Genomic DNA, 21,553 nt, shown 5'->3' with positions numbered 1-21,553 from the left:
ATTTCCTTCTCCAATGCATGAAAGTGAAAAGTGAAAGTGAAGTCGCTCAGTTGTATCTGACTCTTCGCGACCCCATGGACTGCAGCCCACCAGGCCCCTCCATCCATGGGATATTCCAGGCAAGAGTACTGGAGTGGGGTGCCATTGTCTTCTCCGGATATAAGTGTATGGGTAAATATTTCATAAAACATAAAATCTACATAAAGTATAGGTTTCTATAATTTTTAGAATATTTTATTTTGATGTTTACTAATATTCCATAGTATATTTGGATAAGGAGGCCTGGCATGCTACCATTCATGGGGTCACAAAGAATCAGACATGACTAAGCGACTGAACTGAATTGAATATTCCATAAGCTTTAATAAATATATGTATAATTACACTAATATAATTAGTCTTAAAGTCATTTAGACTGGTTGTTTGACATTATTATTGAATGACAATGTTACTGATAATGTGAAATATAAACACCTCAATATTGCTATTGACAAATGTGTCCTCTGTCAAGTTGATCATGATATTCGATGTTCTAGTAGTTGATAATATCTGAAGAGGGTCCTTGTGCATTTATTAAATGTTGAAAATTTGTTTATAACTTTTATTATTGATAATGTCCCTCTTTTATACCAAGCTAAAATTTAGGTAACTAATTTAATTAGCAACTAATATGCAATAAAATTATTTTAATTTCCTTTGAATTTATATCCAAAGGTAAATAGAATTTACCTTTCTCTTTTCTTCATCAAATCCCTTGCTATACTGGGAAGCAGGTTTTAGATTTCTTTGCTTTCATCCTTTCAATGAAACTCAAAAATGAAACATAATTCTCTTCATCTATTAAACATGTTAAGTTATGAGTGAAATGTCATGTTTTAAACTGAAATTATCCCTCAACAACATATGACTTATTAATTATAAAGGGAAATATTTCTGTAGAAATTTAAGTTTCTTTAAAATAAAGGTATCTGGCAGACACTATTTTAAACAAGATACCAAATTTAACGCCAGCAAGAGTGGGATATACTGCCATTATCACTCACTCTGTATGCATGGAATGAAAAACAGCACTTGTACTGTCTCCCTACCAAAAGGTATTGGCTAAATCTAATCATGGGGGGAAAATATGACTAATTCACATCAAGGAATTCTGCAAAACATCTGGTCTGAACTCCCCTAATACAAATGTCATGAATGACAAAATGGCTGGCAAACTGTTCCAGATTAAAGAAGACCAAAGAGATGTAGAAAGTAAATAATGTATGAGACTTCATTGTGTGTGTGTGTATGTGTGTGTGTGTGTGTGTGTATATGTGTGTGTGCACGAGAATGCACGCACATGCGCTTAGCCATGTCTGACTTTGCAACCCCTGGAATGTAGCCCATAGGTTCCTCTGTCCATGGGATTTTCCAGGCAAGAATATAGGAGCTGGTTGACATTTTCTACTCCAGGCAATCTTCCCAACCCAGGAATTGATCCTGCATCTCCTGCTTTCCTGCATTAGCAGGATGATTCTTTATCACTGCACCAACTGGGAAGCCCTTGATTAGATGCTGAATTTAAAAATAAAATCAGTAAAGCATCTTATTTGAACATTTGGGGAAATTTACATTAGGGCAAATACTATTGTTCTTGAGTGTAAAAAATTAAATTTGTGAGTGGCTATCTAAAAGAATGCTGTTGTTTTTAAAGAGAGACATACTGAAGTATTCAGAAGTGAAATACATGTTGATTAGAAGTATTATTAAAATAATTCATCAACTGTAGCATAAACACACAAACATATACATAAATATAGCAAAATGTTAACACTTTGTGATTGTGTTTTTCCTAGTGAAGTTAAGGAAAAGGTACTTAAGTGCTTATTGTACTATTATTGTAAAGTATTGAAATTTTTAAAAATTCAGAATAAATTTCTGATGTGGGCAAAAAATAAAGGCATTCTGTTTATGAAGAGGTTTCTTAATAAGTAGCCTGTCCTTAAAAGCTGAATTTTTTACAGTAAACAACTTCTCTTAGAATGTAATAAAAATGAATATTGATGATGAAATAAAGATACATCTAAGAAAAAAAAATGACAGTATCATCACAAAGTTAAAAAATGTATTCCAGCTGGCAAGCATATCTTTCTAAATTTTAATTAGAGTCTAATTACTTTACAATATTGTATTGGTTTTGCCATACATCAACATGAATCCGCCATGGGTATACACGTGTTCCCAATCCTGAAACCTCCTCCCACATCCCTCCCCATACCATCCCTCTAATTAGCCTCCAATTAAAATAAATAAATTTAAATTAAAAAAATTAATTAGATAACAACAACATAATAAATATTAATCAATTATTTTCCCTATGGTTTTACACTTGAGGTTCAATTTAGACACTTGAGACAGCTTTCAACTCAAGTACAAGTTTTAATTTATTTTTGGAGTATTATTAGTTTATATATTGCATATTGTTGTTTGAAGCTAATAGTTCTGGGTGTGGATTCAGAGCTCAGGCTTCTTGCTTCCCATGTAGCTTCCATCCACCGGGGTTTTCATGTAGGCCTTAGTTAGCTTGTGGGCTTCCCAGGTGGCACAGAGATAAGGAATCTACCTGCCGAGGCAGGAGATACAAGACATGTGGGTGTGATTCCTAGGTTGGGAAGATCCCTTGAAGAAGGAAATGGCACCCCACTTTAGCATTCTAGTCTGGAAAATTCCATGGACAGAGGAGCCTGGCTGCCTTCAGTTCATGGAGTCACAAAGAGTTGGACACAACTGAGTGACTGAGCACAAAGCACACTTAGCTGGTAGAAAAGAAAGAGTAGGGGTGAGGCACAGTCACATCATAAATGTTGGTGTGGTAGCAACACACATACACTGACATGTGTCATGATGTTAGTATGTGATTTGACCCCATGTTCATGAAAAATGAGTGCAGATATTTCTAGTGAAGGGTAGTCATGTGTATCACAAAAGCTAAGGTGATATAAATCATTTCTGAGACTGCATGACCCAGAAAACTTCTCCCAATAGCAATGGAAAATCTGAATGGAACTAAACCACTAAATATGTGCTGAATTGTTACATGAAAGAAAACCTACATAGTTGAGCCTGGCGATCTCTTCAAGAAAATCAGAGATACCAAAGGAACATTTCATGCAAGGATGGGCTCGATAAAGAACAGAAATGGTATGGACCTAACAGAAGCAGGAGATATTAAGAAGAGATGGCAAGAATACACAGAAGAACTGTACAAAAAATATCTTCATGACGCAGATAATCATGATGGTGTGATCACTGACCTAGAGCCAGACATCCTGGAATGTGAAGTCAAGTGGGCCTTAGAAAGCATGACTATGAACAAAGCTAGTGGAGGTGATAGAATTCCAGTTGAGCTATTTCAAATCCTGAAAGATGATGCTGTGAAAGTGCTGCACTCAATATGCCAGCAAATTTGGAAAACTCAGCAGTGGCCACAGGACTGGAAAAGGTCAGTTTTCATTCCAATTCCAAAGAAAGGCAATGCCAAAGAATGCTCAAATTACCGCACAATTGCACTCATCTCACACGCTAGTAAAGTAATGATCAAAATTCTCCAAGCCAGGCTTCAGCAATATGTGAACTGTGAACTTCCTGATGTTCAAGCTGGTTTTAGAAAAGGCAGAGGAACCAGCGATCAAATTGTCAACATCCACTGGATCATGGAAAAAGCAAGAGAGTTCCAGAAAAACATCTATTTCTGCTTTATTGACTATGCCAAACCCTTTGACTGTGTAGATCACAATAAACTGTGGAAACTTCTGAAAGAGATGGGAATACCAGACCACCTGATCTGCCTCTTGAGAAATTTGTATGCAGGTCAGGAAGCAACAGTTAGAACTGGACATGGAACAACAGACTGGTTCCAAATAGGAAAAGGAGTACATCAAGGCTGTATATTGTCACCCTGCTTATTTAACTTATATGCACAGTATATCATGAGAAATGCTGGACTGGAAGAAACACAATCTGGAATCAAGATTACCGGGAGAAATATCAATAACCTCAGATATGCAGATGACACCATGGCAGAAAGTGAAGAGGAACTAAAAAGCCTCTTGATGAAGGTGAAAGAGGAGAGTGAAAAAGTTGGCTTAAAGCTCAACATTCAGAAAACGAAGATCATGGCATCCGGTCCCATCACTTCATGGGAAATAGATGGGGTAACAGTGGAAACAGTGTCAGACTTTATTTTTCTGGGCTCCAAAATCACTGCAGATGGTGACTGCCGCCATGAAATTAAAAGACGCTTACTCCTTGGAAGGAAAGTTATGAGCAACCTAGATAGCATATTCAAAAGCAGAGACATTACTTTGCCAACAAAGGTTCATCTACCTGTGGTCATGTATGGATGTGAGAGTTGGACTATAAAGAAAGCTGAGTGCCGAAGAATTGATGCTTTTGAACTGTGGTGTTGGAGAAGACTCTTGAGAGTCCCTTGGACTGCAGGGAGATCCAACCAGTCCATTCTGAAGGAGATCAGCCCTGGGTGTTCTTTGGAAAGAATGATGCTGAAGCAAAACTCCAGTACTTTGGCCATCTCATGTGAAGAGTTGACTCATTGGAAAAGACTCTGATGCTGGGAGGGAATGGGGGCAAGAGGAGAAGGGGACGACAGAGGATGAGATGGCTGGATGGCATCACTGCCTCAAGGGACATGAGTCCGAGTGAACTTCCGGGAGTTGATGATGAACAGGGAGGCCTGGCATGCTGCGATTCATGGGGTCGTAAAGAGTAGGACAGGACTGAGTGACTGATCTGATCTGATCTGATCTGATTTACACAGATGAGATTTATAAACATTCCAGAATTAGCTCCATTATTTAACAAGTTATATCAGTTGTTAGAAAAAAAAAGAAAAGAAACATTGAAGAGCTCAGATTTGAGGTTAACTGACCAGAAAGAAAGGAAAATTCCTCCCCTGGTGGCTCAGATGGCAAAGAATCTGCCTGCAATGCAGAAGACCCAGGTTTGTTCCCAGGGTTGGGAAGATCCCCTGGAGAAGGGAATGGCTACCCACTTCAGTATTCTTCCCTGGAGAATCCCATGGATAGAGGAGCCTGGCAGGCTACAGTTTATGTGGTCACAAAGAGTCGGACATGACTGAGTGACTAACACACAACACTGACCATAAAGAAATAAATATTATAGGAAATTCTAGACACAGTGAGTTAAATACAATATTAGCAACATACAATATGTGTGGTTATAAATATATATATATACAGATGTTAATTAAAGACACATAAATATTCCATATTCATATAAACAGTGTATATATTGTCAGAAACTTAGTGCACCTTTGCTCTCCTAAGCTTATAAAAGTGTGTGTGTGCATGCATGCTAAGTTGCCTCAGTTGTGTCCAACAGTTTGTCACTCTGTGGATTATAACTCACCAGGCCTCTCTGTCCATGGGATTCTCCAGGCAAGAATGTTAGAGTGGGTTGCCATTTCCTCCTCCAGGGTATCTTCCTGACTCAGGGATTGAACCCTCCTCTCTTGTGTCTCCTGCATTGGCAGGGCGGTTCTTTACCACTAGAGCCACCTGGAAAGACATGTGTTGTAAAATATTTTTCTATCTATCTTTTCTTTTTTTTAATTACTGAATTCACAACCGAAGGAACAACCATAATTCCTGTTTAATAGGATATATGTATTTCTGAGGAAGCTGTGTTCATGTTTGGATGATTTTGAATATCATACAAATTAAGAAATGCAAGATGCTGAAAGCAATTACTGATCTTTCATGAGTTGTATTTATTTGGATTATCAATTTAGGTTCAATAATTTCTAGAAGGTTGGCCTAATGTTTTGAATAATAGACTGGTGCATATTATTTCATGCTTTAAACAGTTTCATAATTCTTTTAACGTTTAGGTTGCTTGGAATTAAAGGAAGAAACCATTGAAAACCTTCTTGCAGCAGCTTGCCTTCTTCAGCTTCCTCAAGTAGTGGAAGTGTGCTGCCATTTCCTCATGAAGCTCTTGCATCCATCAAACTGTTTAGGAATCCGAGCATTTGCAGATGCTCAAGGATGCATTGAATTAATGAAGGTGGCCCATAGCTACACGATGGTAAGGAAATGTAATTTTTTAATAATAGCAGCATAGCTGTATTGTCACAGGTTAAAATAATTACAGCTATTGCATTCAAAATTAAGACTCAAAATTAGTTTTGAATCACTGGTACATTTTTATCACTAGACACAATGTACTGTATAGTATTTAAGAACCTCAAAGTAGAAAAAGACATCACACAATGGTCTTTATTATGGCTCCATTTACATTTTATAGACAATATAGATATAGATATTGACTGCTTGGGATTTTAAATGGTTCTTAAAATAATTTTTGTCTTAATTTCTCCCAGGATATCTATCTTTTACATCTCCTTCCACAGCTGCCTTTCCCCCTCTTTTCTTTCTAGTTAAGAGCTAGCAGTTTATGTCACAAAATTTTTTGTTTTGCATTTTTCAAATAACCTCTCTACCACGGACCCAGGTTTGTGCATGCTATGTTGCTTCAGTCACATCCAAGTCTTTGCAATGCCATCAGGCTTCTCTATCCATGGGGATTCTCCAGGCAATACTGGAGTGTGTTGCCATACCCTCCTCCAGGAGATCTTCCTGACCAGGAACTGAACCTGTGTCTCTTTAGTCTCCTGCACTGGCAGCCAGGTTCTTTACCACTAGCACCACCTCAAAAGCCCATGGACTGAGGTATATTAACCAAAATTCAGTGTTGAAATCCTACCCCAAATGTGATGGTGTTTGGAGATGGAGGCTTTGGAGGTGAGGTCATTATAGCAGGCCCCTCAGGATGCCCTTATGAGAAGAGACACTGTAGAATTTGCTTCCCCTTTCTCTCTTTCATGTGAGGACACAGTGAGAAGTTAGCCATCTGACAGCTCAGAAGAGAGTCCTTAGAGAACCCAGTAACACTATATTTTAATAATAGACTTTTCATCCTTCAAAATAATAAGAAATAAATTCCTGTTATCTAAGCCACCTACTCTGCAGTATTTTGTTGTGGAATCCTGAGCTATCTAGCACACTTTTTATCATAGCATGATATGTTAGGTTTGCATTTGTCTGTATGATTTATGGAGAAAAAAAGATAGTGATAGTACATTTTAAAGTATTTATTGGGATAGTGAATATTGGATTTCAGAATTCCTGGGAATTTTATACTAAAAGGGAAAATATTTAGGTACATAAATCAGATGATGTTTGTGGATTTTTTTTGGTTTTTTTGTAATTTTGTCTTTCTGCACCATTTTTCATAAAAGGTGTAAATTGATTATCAGTCAGTAAATAGTCCTTTAATACAAGCCAATTTTATATTTTTATCTTTGATTTCTTACTGTATGTATAGACATATATGTAGATATTTTAACAGAAGGATTAAAAACCATTTAAAGTGAACACTTTAAATGGGTGGACTTTGTAGTGTGTTCTTTAAATGTTATCTTCATTCTAGAATTGAATAATCAGTTAGAATATTTTCATACTGATCATTTTATTTCCTAGAAGCAATCATTGCAAAACCAATACAATATTGTAAAGTAAAAAAAATAAAAAATAAAAAAAAATAAAAATGCTTAATAGAGTGCCTAGAATATAGTAAGCACTATATAAAATGTTAACCATTCTTGCTATTTTTATTATTAATATTATTAATGAATTGATGTTTATTACTGGAACAACCAACTCTAAAGCATATAGCTTTCTCTTTGCAACTCAAAGGAATAATTTATATGAAATAAATCTCATTAAGCTTTATAGTTGCTGTTTATTTAGAAACTCTTTTTTTGAGATTTAGCACCTTTTCAAATTACTAATGACAATCAGCCATTTAAGTCTCCTTATTGTTATTCTTAGACAGAATCTCAATATCATTTTAATTTTCTTCTTTAATCCTTTAAGCAGATTAGTAAATTAAATAAAATGTAGAAATAAAGGAAGGAGATGCCTGCTTTGTACTTCTATTGTCAAATTCTTTTTCTGAAATATTTCATGACAGGGCACAGTATTACTATTCAAATTATATGAACCATATAAAATTAATGTAAATAAATACTTCATCAACCAAAATATCAAAACCCAACTGCTGTCATTTAATTATGCACATTTCATTACACTTCAGAGTTCCTGGCTTAGCTAAGCCAAAGAACAATATGCCTGCATATCCAGTGGGATAATGGTCCCTTCTGGTCTGGTTTGAAATTATTAATTTAATAATCAAAACGTTTTCCTTGCAGCTGCTTGAACTGATCTGAAATTTATCACACAATAGTATCAATATAGTTTTTAAACACATTAAAAATATTCTTTATAGTAAACTATACATGTAAAACAGAAATATAGGAATGTCCTTGCTAAGACACTCAACATTCTAAACAGCTCTATCTTAACTTATTTTTGAGACTATGGATTGATCGTGTGTTGTGTTATGCTTGTCAAAATTAAAATGATTTCAAATTCTGTTGGAAGCATGAAGCTCCAGTGTTCTCCAGATGCTCATGGGTTACTCTTTTACTGGAAAACATTTTCTGACCAGTAGAGTATTATTTTGTCTCAGTTCTAATGCTTTAAAATGAGTGTATCTGATATTATAATTTTTTACCATATATTAGCCTCTGATTCATGTTTAATCTTGCATATCTCCTCATTTAATCTATTTAATTTGTGCTTCAAGAACAAACTTATTAAGCTTTTTCTTATTCTTCTCCTTAACTCATTCAGTAGCAAAACATCTCAGGGTTTCTACTGAGCAAACTCTGGTACTGAATTAATATATTTATTGGCTCTAAATATGCCTTCTTTGCTTATTTTACACATGGCATTCTTGTTTTAATTTTCAATTTTCTTGCCAAAATATTTTAGATATGAACTTGATCTTCCAACATTCAGATCTTAACTTGCTGTCTGTATGCCTTTGCTTTTTATATGTTTTGCTGTTCCCTTTGGAAATTTCACTTATTTGAATTCAGCTATTGATTTTGTGTGATTCCAAAATCTATTCAGGGAAAGTGACCCTGCTTGGCAGTGGTTCATGTATGAAATATTGAAAAATTTTGAATGTGAGCTCAATATTAGACAGAAGTGTGGAATAAATTCTGAAACATTAATTTACATTTTGGGTGCATGAATATTCAGATACCAACAAGAAAATTGAAGGAAATAGTTCCTCTTACTCTATTGGAGTTCCAAATGAAACCTGTTGTTAATTCTGGACATCTAATTTTAAAAACATTAGAGAACAACAAACAGAAGATGAGAATTATAAGAATAGCAAATATTTTATAATCATGAAATATGAAGAAAAGTTGAAAAGATTTGGTTCTTATAGCTGAATAATATCAGGGCATGGAAATAGATATCTTTGTGTATTTGATAGAATGAGTTTTTGTTTGAAACAGCACCATTTGTGTTTTCTAATCCTGTTGTTAATTTTAGTAGTATAAACTTCTTTTCAATTTAAATATCATAGGAAAGAATAATATTGGAGTTGAAGTGTTTTGTATGATGATAGATGAAGGATTTGGAGTCTCCTTCCGTCTTCTGAGTTTTCTTTCTTTGCTGCTTGTCTATTTCTACTAATCATCAACATCACTTCCTACTAAGGTCAGCTCTGCCTTTAGAGGAGACTCCTGGATCTTTATTTTTAAGAAATCCTCTCTCCATATGGTTCTGGTTTAGACTTTGACAATTAAAAGCATTCGTGCAAGGTATAGAAAGTGGAAATGAAGGAGAATCCCTTATTTCTGCACAGGTAGATGCAGGCAAATACGTGGATGAATGGAAACTTGAAGTAACTTCTAACTGAGCACTTGAAAGCAATTAACTTCACTGCTGTAGACTGAGATGGTTAATTGGAGATTTCTGGAGGTTCTTGAGGAGTTCAGTGCCTTTGTGGAGTACTTGTCAGAACAGTTCATATTGAACAGAGGTAGAGATCATTAGCAGAAAGTTCCCTGACCTTCATTTCCACAGCTATTTAGGTCCTCAATTCCCTATCCAAGATCTATTTTACATAGAAAACATGGTTTGTTTTTCTAATCCAACAGTGTCTTAAACACATACCCCAAAATAGCAAATTTAAGCTCCACATTTTGATAGAAGTAATTCTCCCCACCTAACTTCTCAACAACTGCCTAGGCATTTTTCCTAAAAAATAAATTGAATTAATTTCACCACTTCTCAATATGTCCATGAATTCCTTTCACTTGTTCTTTATTCATGATAGTTCTTTTATCTGGAATCCCTGGTATATAATTCTAAATAACCACCCTCACTTCTCAGTTTAAGTTTACCCATGCCTAAGAAATATTTTAAAATTTTTCATGGCATTCTCTGTCTTATTTAAATCCTTAGTATTCCTTTTGTTAACACTAAATGGTGTCACTATACATTTTCTTATGCAATTAATTATCCCTTGTGTCTTTATGACTGACTTCACAACTACATTGCAACTTCTTTGTGGTAGAGAACAGGTCTTCCCACTGAGATTTGTTTTTCCCAACAAATCTCCATTGAGATTTGTATGTACCTGCATGTGTAATGATTGAGAGCATGTGTAATATATTGACTAATTCCTATAGTTCCCATGGATATTTAGAATTACTATTCTCAGAACTCCCAAATTCAGTTATTCAGCAAGACTATCCATGTTTTCCTCTAACTTCTAATGATATTTCCTATTGTTATTTTCTAGTTCACACAATTCTAGCCACACTGTTCCTTTTGCTATTTTTTGACTACAGCAAACATACTATCACCAGATGAACTTTGCGTTGTTCTTTCTTACTTCTGCTGGAAATGCTCTTCTACCAAATATTTATATCCTTTCTCTGTCTTATTCAGCTTTCTGCTCAAATGTCACTTAGACAAAAATCTCTTCTCTGAATATCCTATTAAAAGTGACATTACTTTCAAAACTCTCTCTTTCCTTAAACTGTTTTCTGTCATTTAGAGTACTTTTATTCTAGTTTCATATCATTAATTTTTTGTTAAGGGTTGTTGTTGTTCACTTCCGCCATAATGTGGTATCTCCTAGATAGCATCTGTTTAACTTCCTATAGCTTGGAAACCTAGATAGATGTCTGTTCATAGCATTCATTGTTGAAAGGGGAAGTTACTGTTGACTACTTCATACCAGGAGCTGTAGAAAGATACAATGGTGACCAAAATAGACATATGTTGCCCTTGTTATTCAGTTGGTAGGTTGTATCCAACTCTTTGCAACCCCATGGACTGTAATGCTCCAGGCTCCCCTGTCCTTCACTATCTTCTGGGGTTTGCTCAAATTCATATCCACTGAGTCAGTGATGCTAACTATCTCATCCTTTGCTACCCCCTTCTCCTTTTGCCTTCAATATTTCCCAACATCAGGGTCTTTTCCAATGAAATTGTAGGATGATATAAGAGACCAAAACAGGAAAAGCTTTGGCAGTGCAAAATTTTTCAGGGTTAAGGAGACTTTGTAAAAGATTTGTGATGTTATATTAAAATAAGGATATAACATTGAACATTTCTGAGCAAGTAAGAGCCAAGATTTAATTTTAAGACTAATCTTCAGATTGGCCTGAGGAGAAGGCAAGAAGAAAGACCAAGAATAAGGTTAATACTTCATAAGAGTATATTATATATAAAAATATGTATATTTACACATACTGGGTGAGTGAGAAAGAAAAAGAGAAACTCAGGCAGCTCCTGACATTTTGCTTGATGGCAAGCTTATCTCTACTGGTGCTGGTGGTGCACAAGTTAAATACATAGTATATACCAGACTTTTTGTTTTTGTCTCTGTTTCTCTTTACTTGCTTGGTCGCACATTAAAAAACAGAGATGTTACTTTGTCACAAAAGGTATGTAGAGTCAAAGTTATGATTTTTCCAGTAGTCATGTATAGATGTGAGCATTGGACCATAAAGAAGGCTGAGTGCCGAAGAATTGATGCTTTTGAACTATGGTGCTGCAGAAGACTCTTGAGAGTCCCTTTGACTGCAAGGAGATTGAGTCAATCCAAAAGGAAATCAATTCTGAATATTCATTGGAAGGACTGATTATGAAGCTGAAGCTCCAATATTTTGGCCACCTGATGTGAAGAGCTGACTCAGAAAAGACCCCGATGCTGGGAAAGATTGAAGGAAGGAAGAGAATGGGATGACAGAGGATAAATTGGTTGGATGGCATCACCACCTCAATGGACATGAGTTCGAGCATGCTCCAGCAGATGGTGAAGGCCAGAGGGAAGCCAGGTGTGCTGCAGTCCATGGTATCACAAAGAGACATGACTAAGCAATTGAACAACAACAATATATTAAGCATTGTCTACATGTTAAACAAACTTTTAAGTTTTAATCTTTTCACAACTCCTGCAAAGTATGTGTTATATCCATTCTAAAATAAAATTAAAAGATGCTTACTCCTTGGAAGGAAATTTATGAACAACCTAGACAGCATATTAAAAAGCAGAGACATTACTTTGCCAACAAAGGTCCATCTAGTCAAGACTATGGTTTTGCCAGTGGTCATGTATGGATATGAGAGTTGGACTATAAAGAAAGCTGAGTGCCGAAGAATTGATGGTTTTGAACTGTGGTGTTGGAGAAGACTCTTGAGAGTCCCTTGGACTGCAAGGAGATCCAAATAGTCCATCCTAAAGGAGATCAGTCCTGGGTGTTCATTGGAAGGACTGATGTTAAAGCTGAAACTTCAATACTTTAGCCACCTGATGTGAAGAGCTGACTCATTGGAAAAGACCCTGATGCTGGGAAAGATTGAGGGCAGGAGGAGAAGAGGATGACAGAGGATAAGATGGTTGGATGGCATCACCAACTCAATGGACATGAGTTTGAGTAAACTCCGGGAGTTGGTGATGGACAGGGAGGCCTGGCATGCTGTGGTTCATGGGGTCGCAAAGAGTAGGGCACGACTGAGCAACTGAACTGAACTGAACTGAACGTTTAGTGAGGCTAAATAACATACTCAAGAATAGTAGAACATGCTAGAATGGAGATTTAAATATGACAATGTCTTACTGCAAACTTAAAGCTCTATTTAATGTGCTAATAAATTTACATATTACCAGAATATCAAGTTGGATTCCTGATATCCAGAATATTTCAAGGTATGGATTACTTGAGACAAATGGACACTATAAACCTGTAGCATGGATGAGATCAAAGAATTCCGTGAAGATTTTGCTCCTCAGTTTTATCATTTCCCTGTTCACTTCACCCTTACTTTCTACCCAGTGCTACCAGCTTTGAGAGATTCCACAATGTTTACTCTAGAAGCAGAAGCAGTTTCAGTAAGACTAATTGGAGGCTGCTATGATCAGTCAGTAGCTTCAAAAAGCAGGTGTTTCATAGATGGAGCATGAAGCCTTCCAAACTCAGCATAAGAGCAGCAGCCCTTTCAAAGGCCAGAAGCTGAAAGCTCCTGTACATAGTTCACTTGTCTTTCAGAGCTGTAAAAGTAATGTCAGAGAAAATAAACTTTATTGATGTGGTTTCTGTTTATGGTTTTGAAATACCTGACATTTCTCATGATTTCCAGTCAGCAGCATATTTTTTTTAATATTTACCAAAAGTCAGACAAATAAACCATAAACTAGAATTTGCTTTGAGAGAACAAATGGAATTTAAATGTCTTTGTTTTCCTACATTGCCAAAATACAGTTCACTTCATCCGTATTCTCCTCAGGACTCCTATGTGATGTATTAGTACTAAAATTTGCTGTGAACATTTTTTTGTTTTGTTTTGTTTTTCATTCATTGCTTTGTGTTAGTCCCTTTGAGTATCTCATTTACAAACATGGTGTGAATAATGAGTTTAAATCAGTATATAAATGTCAACCTGTAACTTAGCCAAATTTGATTTTCAGAATTTCTTTGTAAACTGAAGTAAAGGTGTTGAGTGAGTGTAATAAGTTGCTTGAAGGACAACCACTACCTATGTTTAATCCTCACAAGCAGTGAGAAGCATGCAGAGGCCTCTATAGAAAGGAACCTCCTCTCATCTGGTGTTTGTTTATGCTTTCCTTTACTTGCTTTGTCCCTAAATTAGACTGACAACCCTTCACAGGCAGTTTTACTTTGTGTTATTAGTCACAGTCATTGATAAAATTCTAGTCTATTGCCTGCAACTGGAAGTTGATTTTAGTGGAAGAATTTTAAAAAATTGTCCTTAAATTGCTTAGTGTTGTACACAAACAGGATATTCAGATTACACCATATAAATTGACAGAAATGTATAATAAATAGTAATATTATAATAAATAAATATTCACTTATGCAATTGCAGTTTGACTATATAAAAATTGTTAATTGTTAGGATTCTAGACAATAACCACAATAAAATGTGCATTTATGACTGTTTCAAAGACTAATTAAGCATACTCAAAGAGGATCCAAGGAAAATTGTAAGCTTTTTAAGGATTCATTTTACACAAAGTCCATTTCTTCTATTCAGATGCCTTTTGAGTATGTTTCTATTTTAAGTTTTCATATTCAAACTGAAGATATTCTATTTTAAGAAATGCGTCCTTCTGCTTTGCTGTTGATAATGGTGAAGATGATAATATTCACCTATTTGAAAAACACTCCATTCATTGTAGGAATTCTTTCATTTACATAACTCTGATTTTATTTTCATTTCTTTTACTGGGCTATTTCTAAAATACAATGATTTGGCACACAACTGCACACACACACACAAGCAAAATCTACTATTAAAATTATTAAAATGTATTAGGTTATTTGGGGTTTCCCAGGTGGCTATAGTGGTAAAAGAATCCTCCTGCAAAGAAGGAGACATGGGAGATGCAGGTTTGATTACTAGATTGGGAAGATCCCCTGGAGGTAGGCATGGCAACTCACTCCAGTATTCTTGCCTAGAGAATCCTATGGACAGAGAAGCTTGGTGGCCTATGGTCCATAGGGTTAACTACCAGATTTAAATCTTTGTTGAGTTGCTATATCATGAGTTGATTCTGTGGAACAATACAATGAAAGAAATTCCAAGAAGGAGCACTAATGTCAAAAAATTTCCTATAAACCCAAATCTAAAGGATTTTCAGAGTCACTTGTAAGTAATATTTTTTAATATAAATTTATTTATTTTAATTGGAGGTTAATTACTTTACAATATTGTATTGGTTTTGCCATACATCAACATGAACCCACCACAGGTATACACATGTTCCCCATCTTGAACCCCCCTCCCTCCTCCCTCCCCATACCATCCCTCAAGGTCATCTCAGTGCACCAGCCCCAAGCATCCAGTATCATGCATCAAACTTGGACTGGCGATTCATTTCATATATGATATTATATATGTTTAAATGCCATTCTCCCAAATTATCCCACCCTCTCCCTCTCCCACAGAGTCCAAAGACTGTCCTATACCTGTGTTTCTTTTGCTATCTCGTATACAGGGTTATCGTTACCATCTTTCTAAATTCCATATATATGCATTAGTATACTATATTGGTGTTTTTCTTTCTGGCTTACTTCACTCTGTATAATAGGCTCCAGTTTCATCCACCTCATTAGAACTGATTCAAATGTATTCTTTTTAATGGCTGAGTAATACTCCACTGTGTATATGTACCACAGCTTTCTTATCCATTCATCTGCTGATGGACATCTAGGTTGCTTCCATGTTCTGGCTATTATAAACAGTGCTGCGATGAACATTGGGGTACATGTGTCCCTTTCAATTCTGGTTTCCTTGGTGTGTATGCCCAGCAGTGGGATTGCTGGGTCATAAGGCAGTTCTATTTCCAGTTTTTAAGGAATCTCCACACTGTTCTCCAGAGTGGCTGTACTACTTTGCATTCCCACCAACACTGTAAGAGGGTTCCCTTTTCTCCACACCCTCTCCAGCATTTATTGCTTGTAGACTTTTGGATCACAGCCATTCTGATTGGCATGAAATGGTACCTCATTGTGATTTTAATTTGCATTTCTCTGATCATGAGTGATGTTGAGCATCTTTTCATGTGTTTGTTAGCCATCTGTATGTCTTCTTTGGAGATATGTCTATTTAGTTCTTTGGCCCATTTTTTGACTGGGTTGTTTATTTTTCTGGAATTGAGTTGCACGTGTTGCTTGTATATTTTTGAGATTAGTAAGTAATATTAAATTATTTGAATTATTTAATCTATAAAATTTCATTCTATGATAAATAATATTTCTACTTTGTTAGAATAGTTCTAAAAGGGCGTCCTAGGTGATGTCAGAAGAAGGAAAAGCCAGAAACTTGTTGGCTATAGTGTGTTTCATTTTGCAAATCAGGATATTTGGCAAAACTAATACAATTATGTAAAGTTTAAAAATAAAATAAAATTAAAAAAAAATGTAATGTATAACACACAAAAAAACAATGAAATCAATAACTTGCTTTTGTTCTGAATTTTTAAATGTCTACGAGAAACTGATTTTCTATGCATATGAAAGTTTCACTTTATTACAAAAATTTGCACCTTAAGAACTAATGTTTTAGAATATTTCTATTTTCTGATGAGGTAATAAATTACTCATCAGGGAACTAATTTCTTTTTATGCTTCCATTTAGATTTTTCTTTCAATGTCACTTCTGTTAAGGACTACACTTGTGCTTAAAGATTTTTAATAGTACTTTTAAAAATAGTAATAAAAGGAAGAGGGATCAATTATAGTTCACAGGAAACATGCTAAATCAATCCTTGCCTAAGGGGAAGCCCAGTCTGCCTTTTGTACACAAGGCAGCATAGAGCTGGGGCTGATCATTACCTTAAAATAGTACTTTCAGAAATGTACAACTAGGCACAATTCAACAAAAGATAGCTTCCAATAGAGTATTGGATATTCCTCCCAGACCCCAAGTTACTCTAAATATGTTAAATTTTTTGTACGGAGGTGGACTTAATATTCCATGAGGCACAAACTACATCTGACTTGTTCACTGCTATACTCTTAATTCTTAGGATAGCATCTTACTCACTGTAGACATACAATAAATTATGTTTGAAAGAAAAAATAAATGAGTTCTTTCACATATTAATAATTTGAAATACTATTAAAACTTACCAACTTAAATTAAATATTAATAATTTGAAGTGATACATATTATCTCTGAGCTTTCCAGGTGACTCAGTGGTAAAGAAACTGCCTGCCAAGCAGGAGATGTGTGTTAGATCCCCTTGAGGAAAAGATCCCCTGGAGAAGAAAATGGTTACCCACTCCAGTATTGCTGCCTGGGAAATCCTGTGGAGAGAGGAGACTGGTCCATGGGTGTTGCAAAGACATGACTCAGTATTAAGCAACAGCAATTTACTCAGCAATAATTAAAAATATTTATATGGTGCCTAAATTTACTTTTCATATCTCTTTATTAAAAATATGTATAAATAAATAAATAGTAAATGCTTATAGAATGTATCATGATCTCAAAGTTCATTAGCTGTTTCTTTAATCAACAATTTCTAAACGTTTTAATAAGTAACAGTTTTTGTTCCACCTACTGTGTATGTATAGTTTTAAATTGAGTTTTCAGTGGACCTATTTCATATTCAAGGTCTATATTCAATATTTTTGATTATTTATGATAAAAACTGTTTATTTAAATTTAATTTTCATTGAAGATCCTATTGCTATCCATAAATACATATAAAACTTTGTGATTTAATAGAAAGAATATGTACTACTAAAAATAGTAGTGCTGCTGCTGCTGCTACTGTTAAGTTGCTTCAGTCGTGTCCAATTCTGTGCAACCGCAGAGATGGCAGCTCACCAGGCTCCCCATCCCTGGGATTCTCCAGGCAAGAACACTGGAGTGGGTTGCCATTTCCTTCTCAATGCATGAAGGTGAAAACTGAAAGTGAAGTCGCTCAGCCATGTCTGACTCCTAGCGACCCCATGGACTGCAGCCCCAGGATCCTCTGTCCATGGGATTTTCCAGGCAAGAGTACTGGAGTGGGGTAAAAATAGTAGGGCAAATGTATGCAATTGTCACATATGATAGCTAATTATATAAACTAATACATAATTAAAAGTTTCTAGATGACAGAAAACTGAAATTAGCAAAGATTTAATAAAGGAGATTCAAATCCCGACCTAAGTAAATTAAAGAAATAGTTTAGATGTTGAGTTTTATTTCAATAAGTGTCCCATTGTATTTTTTTAATATAAGACAGTCTTTACTTGAATAACAAAAAAAAAAATCTATTTTAGTTTTGTTAAAGAGTTATATAATAATTTAAAAAGCTAATTAAGTTTTTCTTGAAAATTATGAAGTTTAAACATTTTAAAACAAATTGGACTATTTCTTCTATACCAAATCTAAGTAGATTTATTTAAAGACTCAGATTACTAAAGCCAGATATACTACTTTAAACATTTGTTAAATACAATTTGCATTTTAATTAGTTCTACAGTTAGAGGAAAAAGAAGAGATTGTAAATATATGGATATTGATGGAATTCATTTCTTCTCCAGTTCTATTTGAAAGGAAAAAGACCTGATTATTAATGTATGAAGCATTGTTTCTATTTTTACTTCTGGCATATGGAAAAGAATAAATGAAGATAACTAAGATACAAAAAGACAGGATTAAAGGAAATTTTTAAAAAGTACATACTTTTCAAAAGAAATGTGTAGTTGAACTAGAAGAAAATTGATGAAGCTAAAATTAGGTTTATTATATATAGTTAGTGATTAAGATATATGAATACATTTATATATACAAATAAATATCTTTAATAACATTTCAAATATTAATGAGAAGAAAGGTTGTATTTTAAGTAGTAAACTGTAATATTTGGTTTACATGAAGTTTATATGGCTTCAAATATTGACACTTACCACATATATAACACATATCACCATTATCATATTATTTTTATATTTAAGAAATTTACATATCTGACAAAAACTAAAAGAAGCATAAAAAATAATTAGGATATCATCTTCATTACTTAGGTTTGCCTTGTCATATGTGCTAAAAGATATCATTTGAGGATGTAGTAATGAACTTATTTTTCTTTGAAATAATAATGTGGAAAATTATATTTTCTTAATTATTCAGAAAGATTATAGGGAAAAGTTGTCATTAAATATTAAAAATTTGAAAGTCTCAAATATTGTTCAAGACTCTAAAGCTTGGTTTGTAGGTATCCAACCATTTGGTATACATTTAATAGACTGTTTCAAAGCCTTTAATGATTTGTGATGGTTTGGTTGTCAGTAGATTTAAGCATCACTTGGTGTAGGAAAGAATATTATTTTATTAGAGCATTTAGACTAAAAAATGGACAGTCTGATGAATTCACTTGAAATATATCACAGTAAATTGACATTCTTCTTTTCTTTTTTTAAAATCATAAAATGCTCTGAGAATTATTGCCTTATTATTTTCAAGATGGCATAAATATGAGTGATCTATCCCAGCTTAGTACAAATAAAATTTGGTAATAACCACAACTTAAGCTAAACAAGACCAAAATTTACAAACTACTAATAGTATATTCCCCAATTCCTCCCAGCATCAGGGTTTTTTCGAATGAGTCAACTCTTCGCATGAGGTGGCCAAAGCATCGGCGTTTCAGCCTCAGCATCAATCCTTCCAATGAACACCCAGGACTGATTTCCTTTAGAATGGACTGGTTGGATCTCCTTGCAGTCCAAGGGACTCTCAAGAGTCTTCTCCAACACCACAGTTCAAAAGCATCAATTCTTCGGCGCTCAGCCTTCTTCACAGTCCAACTCTCACATCCATACATGACCACAGGAAAAACCATAGCCTTGATTAGACGAACTTTGTTGGCAAAGTAATGTCTCTGCTTTTGAATATGCTATCTAGGTTGGTCATAACTTTCCTTCCAAGGAGTAAATGTCTTTTAATTTCATGGCTGCAGTCACCATCTGCAGTGATTTTGGAGCCCAGAAAAATAAAGTCTGACACTGTTTCAACTGTTTCTCCATCTATTTCCCATGAAGTGGTGGGACCAGATGCCATGATCTTCGTTTTCTGAATGTTGAGCTTTAAGCCAACTTTTTCAGTCTCCACTTTCACTTTCATCAAGAGGCTTTTCAGTTCCCCTTCACTTTCTGCCATAAGGGTGGTGTCATCTGCATATCTGAGGTTATTGATATTTCTCCTGGCAATCTTGATTCCAGCTTGTGTTTCTTCCAGTCCAGCGTTTCTCATGATGTACTCTGCATAGAAGTTAAATAAGCAGGGTGACAATATACAGCCTTGACGTACTCCTTTTCCTAAGTGGAACCAGTCTGTTGTTTCATGTCCAGTTCTAACTGTTGCTTCCTGACCTGCATACAGATTTCTCAAGAGGCAGATCAGGTGGTCTGGTATTCCCATCGCTTCAGAATTTTCCACAGTTTATTGTGATCCACACAGTCAAAGGCTTTGGCATAGTCAATAAAGCAGAAATAGATGTTTTTCTGGAACTCTCTTGCTTTTTCCGTGATCCAGCGGATGTTGGCAATTTGATCTCTGGTTCCTCTGCCTTTCCTAAAACCAGCTTGAACATCTGGAAGTTCATGGTTCACATATTGCTGAAGCCTGGCTTAGAGAATTTTGAGCATTACTTTACTAGCGTGTGAGATGAGTGCAATTTTGTGGTAGTTTGAACATTCTTTGGCATTGCCTTTCTTCGGAATTGGAATGAAAACTGACCTTTTCCAGTCCTGTGGCCACTGCTGAGCTTTCCAAATTTGCTGGCATATTGAGTACAGCACTTTCACAGCATCATCTTTCAGGATTTGAAATAGCTCAACTGGAATTCCATCACCTCCACTAGCTTTGTTCGTAGTGATGCTTTCTGAGGCCCACTTGACTTCACATTCCAGGATGTCTGGGTCTAGGTCAGTGATCACACCATCGTGATTATCTGGGTCGTGAAGACCTTTTTTGTACAGTTTTTCTGTTTATTCTTGCCATCGTTTCTTAATATCTTCTGCTTCTGTTAGGTCCCTACCATTTCGGTCCTTTATCGAGCTCATCTTTGCATGAAATGTTCCTTTGGTATCTCTGATTTTCTTGAAGAGTTCCCTAGTCTTTCCCATTCTGTTGTTTTCCTTTATTTCTTTGCATTGATCACTGAAGAAGGCTTTCTTATCTCTTCTTGCTATTCTTTGGAACTCTGCATTCAGATGTTTATATCTTCCCTTTTCTCCTTTGCTTTTCGCTTCTCTTCTTTTCACAGCTATTTGTAAGGCCTCCCCAGACAGCCATTTTGCTTTTTTGCATTTCTTTTCTATGGGAATGGTCTTGATCCCTGTCTCCTGTACAATGTCACAAACCTCATTCCATAGTTCATCAGGCACTCTATCTATCAGATCTAGGTCCTTAAATCTATTTCTCACTTCCACTGTACAATCATAAGGAATTTGATTTAGGTCATACCTGAATGGTCTAGTGGTTTTCCCTACTTTCTTCAATTTAGGTCTGAATTTGGCAATAAGGAGTTCATGGTCTGAGCTACAGTCAGCTCCTGGTCTTGTTTTTGCTGACTG

At 35.4% G+C, this 21,553-nt stretch overlaps 1 protein-coding gene across 2 annotated transcripts in view; it reads left to right on the top strand.

The window, feature by feature from the left end:
• KLHL1 (kelch like family member 1) overlaps positions 1–21,553 on the top strand; it is a 539,840-nt gene that overhangs the window by 251,061 nt on the left and 267,226 nt on the right. For both annotated transcript variants that reach the window (XM_070380850.1, XM_070380849.1), the window contains one exon: positions 5,909–6,105. In XM_070380850.1, the coding sequence (XP_070236951.1) occupies positions 5,909–6,105 (197 nt within the window). The remainder of the gene's footprint in view (positions 1–5,908; positions 6,106–21,553) is intronic.

The sequence above is a fragment of the Bos mutus genome, chromosome 12 (genome assembly GCF_027580195.1).
Source record: "Bos mutus isolate GX-2022 chromosome 12, NWIPB_WYAK_1.1, whole genome shotgun sequence".
Classification (NCBI taxonomy): Eukaryota; Metazoa; Chordata; class Mammalia; order Artiodactyla; family Bovidae; genus Bos; species Bos mutus.
Note: the sequence above shows the minus strand (reverse complement) of the source record. Positions and strands in the feature narration are given on the sequence as shown.